At 44.3% G+C, this 13,449-nt stretch overlaps 1 protein-coding gene across 1 annotated transcript in view; it reads right to left on the reverse strand.

The window, feature by feature from the left end:
- Positions 1-13,449, reverse strand: part of LOC308294235 (inositol 1,4,5-trisphosphate-gated calcium channel ITPR2-like) — a gene marked incomplete at its 5' end in the record, with an annotated part of 96,378 nt that overhangs the window by 39,874 nt on the left and 43,055 nt on the right. The window contains 7 exons of the mRNA XM_080736962.1: positions 5,570-5,678; positions 7,591-7,733; positions 9,064-9,254; positions 10,120-10,240; positions 10,870-10,998; positions 11,213-11,338; positions 11,475-11,726. Of these exons, the coding sequence (XP_080593088.1) occupies positions 5,570-5,678; positions 7,591-7,733; positions 9,064-9,254; positions 10,120-10,240; positions 10,870-10,998; positions 11,213-11,338; positions 11,475-11,726 (1,071 nt within the window). The remainder of the gene's footprint in view (positions 1-5,569; positions 5,679-7,590; positions 7,734-9,063; positions 9,255-10,119; positions 10,241-10,869; positions 10,999-11,212; positions 11,339-11,474; positions 11,727-13,449) is intronic.

Raw genomic sequence — 13,449 nt, forward strand, 5'->3', positions numbered from 1 at the left:
TAGCTAATTCTGTAAATGTTTGGATATTTGCGTACCCCCCCCCCCACACACACACACACACTCTGGACACACACACTCTGGACACACACACACACACACACACACACACTGGACACACACACACACGCGCGCGCGCGCGCGATTCCTTTTCAATACATCATTTCCCACAATTACATGGCACATGTTAAATGCTTTCATCCTATATAAACAAGCACATCAGCAAAACAAATTAGGCCCGCATGTGAGAGCAATTGGCACGAGCGCATGTTCAGCGCGGCACGAGCGCATAAACACGTATTCATGAAGAAAGCTGACCCCTCGCCGGAGAGTTCACCTCGGAAGTGCCGCATGTGACTGGCTAACATGGTTATGTATTAAGACACTGGCAGTGTGTGTGAGGACTGGAGCTTCTGCACAGGAAGGAAAGTAGCTGCCGCTAGCGAGGCTTGTTTATCTCTAAAGCACTATTTCCCAAACACAAATGTCCCTGAATTTTGTTTCCCACATTTCTTTTTATTATTATTAGTATTATTATTATTTCAAACCATTTTCAAAAAACATTCCCCAAAAAAAGCAAACAATTTCATTCAATTTAAATGAACATGCCACGATGTGACACGTGAGCTTGTGGCAGCTATTTTGGTCATTTGTTCTATACTCAGAGTGAAATTAAGACTTTCTACTATGTGGTTGTCGCATAATGGTAGGTCTATACAATATAGGTCTATATAGGCCTATATATATTGTTTTTTTCCCCCCCACCAATTAGCACAGGCCTTCAGGCACTTTTTAGTACATTCAGTATTATAATGAGTCTAGACACAAGATGATATTCACACCATTCGTCTTGTTAATTGTCATGTGCTTCGTCATAATTTAGTTTTTCTTCAAATACAACCGGCAATTTCAGCTACAATCAGGTTCAAGTAACAAACACAATGAACTGCATCAAAAAACCTTTTGGTGCGACAATTAATCTCATTCACAGCGCCTGATCCCAGAAGCCCTGAACTCAAGACCCGTCTAAATATTGACATCTTCTTCAAGTTCTCTCTTCCCCTCTCGGACTGGCGTACGGCAGCACCGTGGCACAGGCGGTGTGCCCCCCCCCCCCCAGTCTGATGGCATTTCTCCACAGGGTACACAGACCTCCCACACTCACCCCGGGCCAAGACAGACAGACAAACAACATGTGCTGATCCATCATCACCATGGCTACCAAAAAACATGATACTCCTCTACAGACACCTGACTGACTGATGGTGGGAGGCAGGAAGAGGGAGAGAGGCAGGACGGGAGTGAGGAGAGAGGAGAGGGGCAAACCTGTCAGCGGAGACTGAACCTCTTGAACCCTAGCATCACTTTTAAGTGCGATTCATACAGTGCCGCTTTTCGAAGATTAGCCAGCTTATACAAGCTCACAACGCGTCGCGGATGCAACACATTAGGCTTTATGAGGGAACATTCCCCCAAAAAGCTGAACTACATGCTCACAACGCAATGCGCTTTGAGCTCATAGATTGGCTATTTTTGGTGATGAGATATGGTGCAGAGGGGAAAAAGAGTGGACCTCGTTCAAGTTTATTGAATATAGAGGTTTGTGGTTAAGCTAATTAACAATGTAAACAATGTTGTTCTGTTGGTATCCTACACTACAAAGTAGCGAGTGTTTATTTAACCAAGTAAAACCGGGAAAGCATCTGTGTAATTTGTGAGTGTCACAATGGAACCAAACGGACGTGTAATTAATTTGACTGTGTATCAGATACAATTAGGTACCGTATATAATTATTGAAATGTAGGCATTTAGCAGACGCTCTTAATCCAGAGCGACTTATAATAAGGAAGGTAATAAATACATCAATACAATAAGCAAGGTAAAATACATCAACGTCATCAATACATCAAGAATAGAAATATCAATCTAGAAAAAATAACGTAGGTAGACCAAGCACCTTATCAGTAAAAATAACTTTATATATAAACAACAAGAGCTATTTAGTTTTCATGTGTGGTCATTGAGGGTAGGCGAGTGCTACGGTAAGTGCTATGGGCTTAGGTGGGGTCTGAAGAGGTGAGTCTTCAGGCCACAGCGAAAGCTAGGGAGTGAGTCTGTTGTTCTAAGTACGACAAAGCAAGTGGTGTGTCGGCAGAGGCCAGTCAGGAGTGGAGTGAAATACGCATCCGTGAGTCCATCCATACAGTGTCTACACTACTCCAATCACACCAACACAGAGACAGGAGAGACCCAGTGGAGTGAACTCACAGAGCAAAACGTGTGTGTGTGTGTGTGTGTGTGTGTGTGTGTGTGTGTGTGTGTGTGTGTGTGTGTGTGTGTGTGTGTGTGTGTGTGTGTGTGTGTGTGTGTGTGTTGTCTACGTGAATACCCGTGATGAGCTTAGCAATGAGTGGGCGGTAATCTGTAAATCTGCTTTGCCTTGGGCCAGTGATGCCAAACTTGTCAAGAGAAAAATAGAGAGACAGACAGACAGAAAAATAGCTGTCTGCAATCGCATGTAAACGACAGGGAAGAGTGTGCGAGAGAGAGAGAAAAGAAAGAGTGATAGATTGACATTTATTACATAACAGGCTTTTTCAGTCCTTTGTGAACAATCACATATATTTATTTTGTACACATGCATTCTGTGCACGCATACACCGCAAGGTAAAATTGGTAATGTATTTAAAGGAGAACTTCACCCATGTTCAACCAATATCTTCTCATGCTCACAATAAGACGGTACAATTTCCGTCTAACTCAGCATCTCATTGGTAAGCTCTGGACAGTTCAGAAACCTGCCTGGCAATGACATCATCAGTGGGGATTCCAAGCCATTAAAAACTACAAGTCCTTCTCTTCCTGGATAGTTAACGTGCTGAAACAGAAGCCATTGTTCTTGTATTAATAAAATAAACATATATATATTTATTTAAGCTTGTTTACCAAACCTAATGATGATTCATTAGTAGGCAGGTTTCTGAACTGTCCACAGCCCTCCTCTGAGACACAGACTGAACAGATAGAAATCATCTTACAATGAGCAATTAAGTCAGGACCAAAATGAAAACGGGAGAAGTGATCCTTTAACACCAGGACTTCTTCAGCTTCTTGTACCTGAAAATATTAGTGCGGCCCTTCTCCTTTGATATATTTCCTACTTAACCACTTAAACCAAATATACTTGACCAGGTACCCTCCCTGGGCTTTACACTGTGTCTGCTACTTTTTCCACTCTACCAAATCTCTTCATGGAAAATAGCCGATATAGACGTTCACAAGACATTGCGATGCGACATGTTGTAAGATTGAAGATCAGCTGAAGATTCATCCCAAAATAAGGACGCTATGGTTCATGTGGGTCTATGGGGTAAAGCATGCACTTGAATTAAATTTAAAAAACAACAAACAAACAGACAAAACATAAATAAATAATGTCATTAAAACTTAATGTCCAGCAGTGATTCAGAAGACAGTGCCCCAAGCTTTTTCCTGAAAGACTTCCCCAGTCCCAGACGTGGTGTTTGAGTGTGTGTGTGTGTGTGTGTGTGGGGGGGGGGGGACCCAAACAATTATAAAGCCTTCTTTAATCTCACAACCAAAGTGCAGCACTGTGGGGCCAACAAAACATCAACAACTTTCCTCTCACTGCTGCAGACAGCCTAGCGCTCTCTCCCCCATCAGTGCCCCTGGCACGACCCAGAGAGAGAGAGAGAGAGAGAGAGGGAGAGGGGGAGAGAGAGAGAGAGAGGGAGAGAGAGAGAGAGAGAGAGAGAGAGAGAGAGAGGAGAGAGAGAGAGAGAAAATAACTTAGGCAGGCAGACAAGATGCGATGGAGTGAGACAAAGCATGAAGGGGGAGCAGTCAGGAGAGACGAGAGAGAGAGAGAGAGAGAGAGAGAGAGAGAGGGAGGGAGGGAGGGAGGGAGGGAGTGGGACAGAACGTGATGGTCCGCGTGACGCTGGCTCAGCCACTGCAGGCTGTTACGTAAACGCACCCCCTGCCCTGTCTCCTCATGGAGCGAGCAGACGCCGCTCCTCTCCAATCCCTCGCCCAGCAGCCGCTGCCCGGGGTTTTTTTCCCTCAGCTCACATGGCTCCTCACATGGCTGCCTCCCCTCCCTCCCTCCCTCCCTCCCTCTGTCCATCCCTCCCCCTCCCTCCATCTCTCTCTCTCTCTCTCTCTCCACTCTCCTCCCACTCACTGCGCCCCAGGGTAGCCACCAGCCCCTGCTGTCGCTCTCTCTCTCTCTCTCTCTCTCTCTCGTTCTGTTTTTCTCCCTCCTTCCCTCGCTCTCCCTCCCTCTCTCTCTCTCCTTATACATCTCCCTGAATCACGCTCTCTCCCTCTCCTCCTGTGCAGTGAGACTGTAGCTCCACGCTCTGGGCTACAGGGATATGACAAAACAGAGCACAAGCACATGCACCATGCACACCTCGCTCACACACCTACACAAGCTGACATTTCACACACCAGTATAACTGAGGGTGCTGTTGAAAAAAAGAAAATGCCACTGTTCATTGAATTTTAACCGTGTCTCAAACCTTTGTTGATGCTTGGATGTAGTAAACCACTTTCAACTTGACCGTGCGTCCCTATTTTGGATATGTCATTATAGGCAACAATTGTACAACTAATAATAATTTAAATCTTGTGATGAAACGTGCTTTGAGTTTGTACTAGTGGCTATCTCTATCTATCGCTAAGACAAAGTATTTGACTGATAGACACAAGAGGTTGCAAACATGATTAAGACAACAAATAAATAAAACAAAAATTATTAGCATCTTCAAGTGTCTGTACATTTAGAAATGGGCAGTACAGAAAATACACAATACAATAAAGATAATCTTAGTCAATATTAGTAATAACAGTTCTACTAAAAGTCAAAGTGAAAGTCGACCGACACCATCTCTGTTGCATGAACTCTCAGCATGGCTGCTTGGCTGCAACAACCTCCCTCACCTTTCTAAAAAAGGTCATTAAAAATCGGACACTTTTCTCATGGCCCCCTGCACTCCCCCATGAGGGCACTGTAACCTAAAAAACCCTGTCTACTCCAAAACTCCACACACTTTAGAGGCCTCTGGCAGAGAGGTGGTGAGATAGAAAACAGGCTTCTGCATCCCCCCTCGCCCCCGATTCACTGCAGTATTGATTTGTTTGTTCAGTATGTGCCCCCCCCACTCTCTCTCTCTCTCTTTCTCCTGCTCTGTGAGTGTCCTCAAGTGCCTCCCCGCGTTATGTAACATGGAGAGGCTCACAGCATACTGATGAGGGAGCGACTGGGCTGTGGGCCCACAGACCTGGGAGAGAGCAGCGACTATAGAGCACAGCAGATCTCAGCACATCAACACAGGAATAAATGCACCAAACCACAAGAGGCAGCAGGCTTTCTCGAGATGATTTCATCGAACTATTTAAATGCGGCGCCGAGATTTAATGGTGATAAAATCTAAAGTATCACTACTTCGAAAACAACCTGATATTGAGACTGAGAGCAATGTAAATTGGCTGCTTTTCACAGGGCTTCAAACCCAGTTTTAGAGATCCTCCACATTGAGTACTCACAGATTCCTCAAAGATTTCCTCGTTGTCCAGCATCTCTGTGAGAGTCTGTAGGATCTTGATACAAAGCTCGTCTTCTTTGCCCATCAGCTTCTTGGTGTGTTTGATTAATCTGTGAATATGACATATCGGAATATCAATAAACCATCTCTCAAGACAGAATCTGTCAGCACCACTGCCCTAAAGATGTAGTGTTATTGTTAACACCGAAGCACCCGGGAGGAAGTGGACTAAGAAAGGGGAGGAGCCAAGTTCTTGTATTTTACCGAATGGATCAGTCATCAATATTTATTAGCCAATTATGCTAGTTGTCAGCATACTTTCAGCAACAGAAACATTCAGTTGTATGTGTGTGTGTGTGTGTGTTAATCAGACATATGCTTTAATTGAATGGTGTGTCTCTCTTGTGCGTCTGCACAAGTACACGTCACAGGTGTGTGGTCTCTGTGTGTGTGTCTCTCTCTCTGTCAGTGTCTAGTGCGCATGCACACATGAGCACATCATAGGGATTGTGTGGTCAGTGGCAGTTGAATAATATATGTAAACTTGCCACCACAGGAACAGTCGTTATACAGTTCCAAAACGAGCCACAGTGCATGCACATGTGCATGCATCAAAGGTGCACAGGGAATGTTGTCATGTTTATGTCGCCATATGTCGGTGTTATTCAGACATGTTCAAGGGCTGTAACTCTGTGAACCTGGTCTAGAAAGGTGCTATATAAATAAATAAAAATAAATAAAGTGTGTGTAGTTCTCTCCCTCTCTCGTGTCAGTAGGAACTGTGTGGTCGCATACGTAGCAATCTTTATAAACTTCACCAATGAAAGCAACACCACACTTTGACTAAAGATGATTCACTGGGAAATATATTAAGCAATGTAAGTAGATCCTATAGACTGGATGGACAGCTTGCAGGGAGCAAGCTGTCTCCCAGCAAGAAAAAAACAAAACAAACATATTTGTCTGTAAAATATATCAGTGAAGTTTATCAGATTAGTTGTGGATAGACAGACACACAGACATACACACACATATGCACATACGCTCATGTGTGAATGTGGGTGAATGTAATGAACAGCCAGATTACAATGCCATTAAGCTACTCTCATTCATCTCAATGTTCATCAATTACTGTACTTGTTTTAAAAGTTTAGATGCATTGTGCTTCTATATATGCCCCGCTCCACGCATGCACACGCACACACAACATATGTCACAGTTAGTTTGAGATTCAGTTAGATTGAGAACAGGAGCGCTCGTTGTGTGGCACGGGGCGGAGCAAGCGGTCGCTTTGATCCACACACACTTTGATGTGCCCACCTGGGTGACAATGGAGCGTCGGCAGGATAGCGTCTCACCCCACGGAGGTTAGGTTTAGGGTTAGGGTTAGGCATAGTTTTATTGAGGTTAAGGTTAGGGTTAGGGTTAGAGTTAGGCATAGTAATAATGGCTAAACACAGCTGAGCTAGGCTAGTAGATAAACAAAGAGGGGACGCAGATGAGTGACGTCACCGACAACACAGTGAATGGCTGTGTTGTCGCCATCTTGTGGCATCATCTGGGAATTACACAGGTGTGTTGATAAGTGATTAGTCTTGCGTGGCCAGACTGTTGCCTCCGCGATTTGGTCAAATGCTCCCGGCATACAGTCTGGTAAAGGGAAATAGAAACTTCCGTTTCAGTCTCATATCGCACACATTTATCATTATATAAATAAAAATCATATAAGCATGTTTAGCTTGCTGCTTAGCAGAAATTACATTTTAAAATATATTTTCTTGAACGGTAATGCCCGTTTCCATTACTCGCCGTTAGGGAGCTGCTGTTCCAGACTCTATATAGCATTCAGAGATTGTGGAATAGTTGTCTGGCTACGTGAGACTAATACGTGATTTTCAAAGTGAATTGATCAAGGTGGTGGTAGGGGTGTGTGGTGAAATACAAAACGAGCGCTCTTACCCCAATCTAACTGAGTTACCCAAACTAACTGTAACATATACATGGTTTTGAACAGAAACTTACTTAGACATGAAGTCCTGTCTGTCACAGTACTGGCGAGCAGCCTCTGGAAACAGCAGCTCAGGGCTGTGAAGAACGTCCACTAGCACAGAGAACTCTGCATGGACCTTAGGGCTGAACTGCTTCTCTAGACCGGCAACAACCGTCTATAGATATACAGCACACACACACGATACACAAAGACAAACTATTTATTGCAGGAAGCAATGTATTTTTTTAGCGGAAAGAGGGAGTTAGAGTCTTACTGTTTCCCTCAACAATTATTTGATTATTACCATTAACAAATTAACTTGACTTTTATTATTTTTCGCCAGTAGTAAAAAGTGAATGATTTGTTTATGGCCAGCCGGCGGCCGCCCATAAAGGCATATATAAAGACCCGGTTGTCCAGAGCCACAGATCAGTAAATTCCCATTCTGTACATTGGCATGCCCATATATGGATCGGCGGTTCTCGACAACTGGATATCCATTGAGGGTGCAACAATACATGTATTCGTATTGAACCGTTCAATATGAGGGTGTACCGAACCGAATGACCCTGTACCTAACAATACAATACAATACCACTCAACATCCACATTCCCCTGGAACCTCCTCAAGGACCCCTAGGGGTCCGCAGAGCCACTTAGAGAACCACAACCCTAGAGGTTGCGTACCGTATTGTTCAAAGTTAAAACAAAATAATACGTAGTTATAAAAATACATTTATAAATCAAGGACATTTCTCTTTATTTTTTGTATCGAAAAAGTATCGAACTGTGACACCAAAATATCTAACCGAACCGTGAATTTTGTAAACCGTTGCACCCTTAATATCCATATACGTATGCCTATATTAAAGTTATAACTATTTTTATAAAACAAATCTTAAAATTGTCCTAACTGTTAAATCGCTAAAGTTTTAGAACACCCACTCCGTTATTTTCAGCTTCTAAAGCCTTCTCTTTATATGTTTTCTGTGATCCTCGCCGGGGTCCGGTTTTCGCGGAAAAATTACGTCATCATACACTACCGGCCAATCACAGCGAGGGTTATACACTGCCGGCCAATCACAGCGCATCTTGCTGACTTCTCAGGAAGTAGCTTGCCTCAACAAAACAACAGCATATACTCGGGTGAAAGAGTCAGTTTCTCCGGAATGCCTGAACGCACAGGAACCAGGGACCCCTCTAAAGATAGATCTCGGCGAGGTGGAGGCAGACGCGGGGGTGTGAGGCCCGGTCCGCGGCGAAAAACGGCCGAAAGACGCGGACGCGACCGCGGTTTGCTATAGAGCTACTGACCACTAGTTGAGCAACTTACACAGTATAGCTTTAAGACAGAGATCTCCATAAATGGGCATAAAAGGGACACAGAAAACTTATTTCAAACCCATAGACTTTCAGGAGGAGGGAACCGGACGTGCTAAGATTCTAACTAATACAGCCTGAAACCCTCACAGGAATTAACTTATTACATTATATTAATAACTTGCCACCTGCAGCTTCTCTATCTTCTCTACGCCTTTGGCGTAAGTTGAGGAGCTCAGGGTGCGGGGTCGTGTGCCTCCACCTTTTCCTCCTTTTTTCATCCACTCCTTAGCGGTCTCCACAACCTCACAACGTAATGTGAAGTTGTGGATCAGAGACTTCAATTCCAGAGGAATGGTTATGCCTTGTGCCTTTCCTGGAGAAGAGGACAGGCATTTAGCGATCCACAAACATCACACATTTTAAACAAGGTGATCAGTATTCCAACTGGCAAAAATGAACTTTGCTATCTGGTATGGAATTGGACCACAGCAATCAGGCACTCGCTCCCCATCTACCATTTTTCTTTTTTTAAGATTTGTTTTTGGGCTTTTTATGCCTTTATTTGATAGGATAGTAGACTGACAGGAAATGGGGAGAGAGATGGGGAATGACGTGTGGCAAAGGTCACCCGGATCGGGAATTGAACCGGCGACGCCAGCAGGCATCATAGCCCAGTATGTGGTATGCACCTTGACCACTAGGCCAGCGGGCGCCCCGCCGATCTACCATTTGTGATATGCACTGTTAACATTGACTGCAAAATAATTCCAATCAGGGATTCCAACTTTTTACATGGACACTAAATAAAAGTAATCCTCATTAAATGCCTCAAAGCATTTAATCAGAATTTTCTTGATGTCCTCAGCTACTTGGGTTTCTGCTGTTCTAATTTAGCAAATGTCTGAATGACACACGTGATGGCCATTAAAAATGATACACGCTAATGGAGAGGTATATAGACCCAGAGCAGAGGACCAAGATGAAGATGTGAATGTTCACACTGATTGTAAGATTGTGCAAAAAAGGTAGGTAAACAAGACTGAGTCTAAATTCCCCACCAGGAGGCCCCAGAGGCCATGCTGCTCCCTTGGCCTGGTGGCACTAGAGAAAAGGTCAGAAAGACCAAAACTTTACAGTAATTATATTTTCTTTAGTGTCCTCGAGCTGTAGCTGAGATTCTCCGCCTACACATTATGCTCAAAACACCCCCAGGCCTGGAGCAATGCATCAACACTCACCTGTTTTGATACAGCTCTGGATACAGCTCTCGATGTTTTCCTTCTGAGCCGAGGTGATCCAGGTGCATTTATGGATACTGAAGGCAGACTGCAGGAGCTGGATGAAGATGGGCTGGTTTGCCTGGTAGGAGTGGGAGGAATAGGAGGATGTGAAATGGTGATAGGGAACACACCAGTACTGTTGTTTGAGGGTTGCAGTGTCGCTCTGACGGGAATGCTTCGGCATGCTACAGTATGTTTAATATATCAACCTTTGTGCCATGCACCTCAATTGGAGTCGGACCCTCCCATTGCAATTGCCCCTGCAACCTGCGCATGGCATCATAGATTGGCCCCTGAAGTTTCCCACAGGGATCAATAAAGGCCTATTTGTCTATTTTCCACATATAAGACTCCAACCGATTATTATTAACTTCTGTCTAACGCCAAAGCTCCACAGCAGCCATCGGGCGTCGCATCAGCGTCAACGCAGGGAATGTTCCCTTTATAATCAATGAAGGGAGCTCCATTGCTGACGTTGCGTTGCATTGCGCTGCGTTCGGTGGTGGTGTTCAACCTCAAAATTCGCCTTGGTTCATTTTTTGACGCCGTCCGACACCGTCGCGGCGCCCGATGGCGTTAATCACTTGCTGCTGAAATAAGATATTTGAAAATGAACATACAGCGAAGCAGGCCGTCTGCTGTCAAACGTTATAACTCTAAAGTAGTTCAGCACTTCAGCTGCCTTTTACATGTGTAGAAGAAGGGTACCTGGAGGCTGGTGTTACTGACAGAGCGCTGAGAGTCGAAGAAGCCTTTAACAATGGCCATCACTGTCTCTGTGACGTACCTCTCCAGAGCCAAGTCTGCGTGGTTACGGTCCGTGGTGCTGTTACACACCTGAACCAATAAAAAAGAAAGAAAAGATCCTCATTAAGGACACATTTCTGTTGTGCACGCTTCTTCATTTGCAATTTAATTCTAGCATCATCCACCCACTCATGCAGTAAGCGAGCGTGGTAACAAGGGAATGTATGCAGGTTATATGGTTAGTATGGCTGTATACATGGATCCATTTTAAGGGATATTTAAAGGGGGGGGGTTAAAATCTTACACTGGACATGTCCGTCAGGACATTTTCAAAAAGCTTCCAGATGTGGTTAGAGGAGTCGATCTCCTTATTTTCGACCTCTGTGCTCACGTAGCAGTGATTAACAAAAGTCACGTAGGCCGTTTTCACCTGCACGACAAGACAACAGCACTTGAGTGACCGGTAGTAAACCATGATGTTGCAGATTACAGATGTCACAGAGATTTGCCTTAATCAGTACCGTTCCACAACACATTATTATCCTATGAATCTGTGCATCCCGCACCTCTGGTATGCAGTCAACATGTGTGACAACGTTAACGATGTTGTCCAGGGGTAGTAGAGAGCTACAAGGCAGCTCAGTTAGGCAGTTCTCGCCCTCTGTGCAGGCGGCCAGCAGCTCCACCAGGTTGATGTGGTAGGCCAGGGCTCCGTCCTTGTTCGCCCGCTCCTCCTCGCTACGCATCATCTGCAGCAGCTCCTGGAAGGAGGAGCGGTCGTTGTAGAAAACCAGCACGTCCTCGACTCCAGCCTTCAGCTGGACACACGCACCCGCACCCGCACGCACACGCACACGCACGCACGCACGCACACACGCACACACGCACACACGCACACACACACACACACACACACACACACACACACACACACACACGTACAGTACACACATTAACTCATCCAGTGCTTATGACGAGCTTGACAAGCTATATTTATGGGTCCACTCTGCTTATGACGAATATGACGAGTTATCAATTAGCTTTAATAACTATAAAACAAAAAAGTATGATCGCCGATTCGCCGTCCATAGCGCTCTATGGAAGGCCGCTATTCACAAAAAACGGATCTGGATGTTCCAGACCGGAAATGGGGGGGCGGGACAACGACGCCTGTATCCTGTCTGCCGAAATGTCATCCGGTTCAATGTTATGCAACACCAGCGTGGCGCTTCGTCGGTTTCGCTTTGAGCAATGGAAGGCTGTAGTGTTTTGTTGCTTACCGTGCCTGGATCGTATTGTGAATGGAATCGGTGAACCATCGCGCAATGGATTCGCGCGCGCGCCCACGTTAAAGGTAGGCAAAATCCTGGCGGTGTGGACCATTAGAAGGGTCTTAAAAATAGTGGTGGGTGAGTTAAGGTAATTTTACATAGCAAATGTACGGTATGGACTACATTTGTGGTTTTCAGAGTGTGGTGGCCTTGAGAGGGTTGCCAAATAAATAGTTAACTATAATTCACTACCAGTAAGACGCCTAAGGGCGAAAAGAGACCCTAAAGGGCGAGGTCATGCAGGACGGAATTCACACAGGACGGAATTAATTTGCAAGTGTGATTCGAGTTGCGGACTGACGTCTGACATCATAGATGTCTTAGGTTATATAGACCACACAATATGTCCATATATGGGCATTCCGTTGGGCTTAATATTGATGACATCAGCGATCTCCATACATGGGGATACAAGGGACAAGGATGGAATGTGATGTCACAATGTGATGTCACAACAATGTGATGTCATAGGTCAGCTAGACACTGAGACGTTGAGGCGTTACCCTCTTAACGTTATTGACAAGATGTGACGGTTTTCATAGTTAACTGCGACCTACGGTCACAATAATTCAGTTAAACTGTTTCAATACAATATGTTTCAAGATCAGCACTATGAATCAGGGGAATTGAATCATAATGGGAATTTCTCTGTAATGATGTGGTGTCATTTTCTCCGATATGATTTTAGTTTTAAGTTAAAGGGATATTCCACTTTCAACAGGGAGCAGTGGAAGGGCCTCTCTCCACATACACACCCATTGTAACTTCAAACTCCATTTTAACCATGATAGATTCATTAAAAACACCCATTATTTTTTCTGGTGACTCATACTACCCTCCTAATACGTGGGCAGGCCGTGTTTTTTCAATAACTGTTTTCAATTATTTTTAATAATTATTTGGGAAAATAGAAAAAATGAAATACAAAAAAATAATTATTAAAAATAAATGAAAAAAGTTATCGAAAAGACCCGGCCTGCTCACATATTAGGAGGGTAGTATGAGTCACCAGAAAAAATAATGGGTGTTTTTTAATGAATCTATCATGGTTAAAATGAAGTTTGAAGTTACAATGGGTGTGTGTGGGGAGCCCTGGGCCTGGAGGGCCTGGTAACATTTACATCAAATATCTAAATATTCAATCAAGCTAATTAAAAACTGTTCAGGGTATTCATAAAAGCCTGATTAGATGATAAAATTACCCCAAAAA

The sequence above is a fragment of the Nannobrachium achirus genome (assembly GCF_963921795.1).
Source record: "Nannobrachium achirus genome assembly, chromosome: 11".
NCBI classification, from domain to species: domain Eukaryota; kingdom Metazoa; phylum Chordata; class Actinopteri; order Myctophiformes; family Myctophidae; genus Nannobrachium; species Nannobrachium achirus.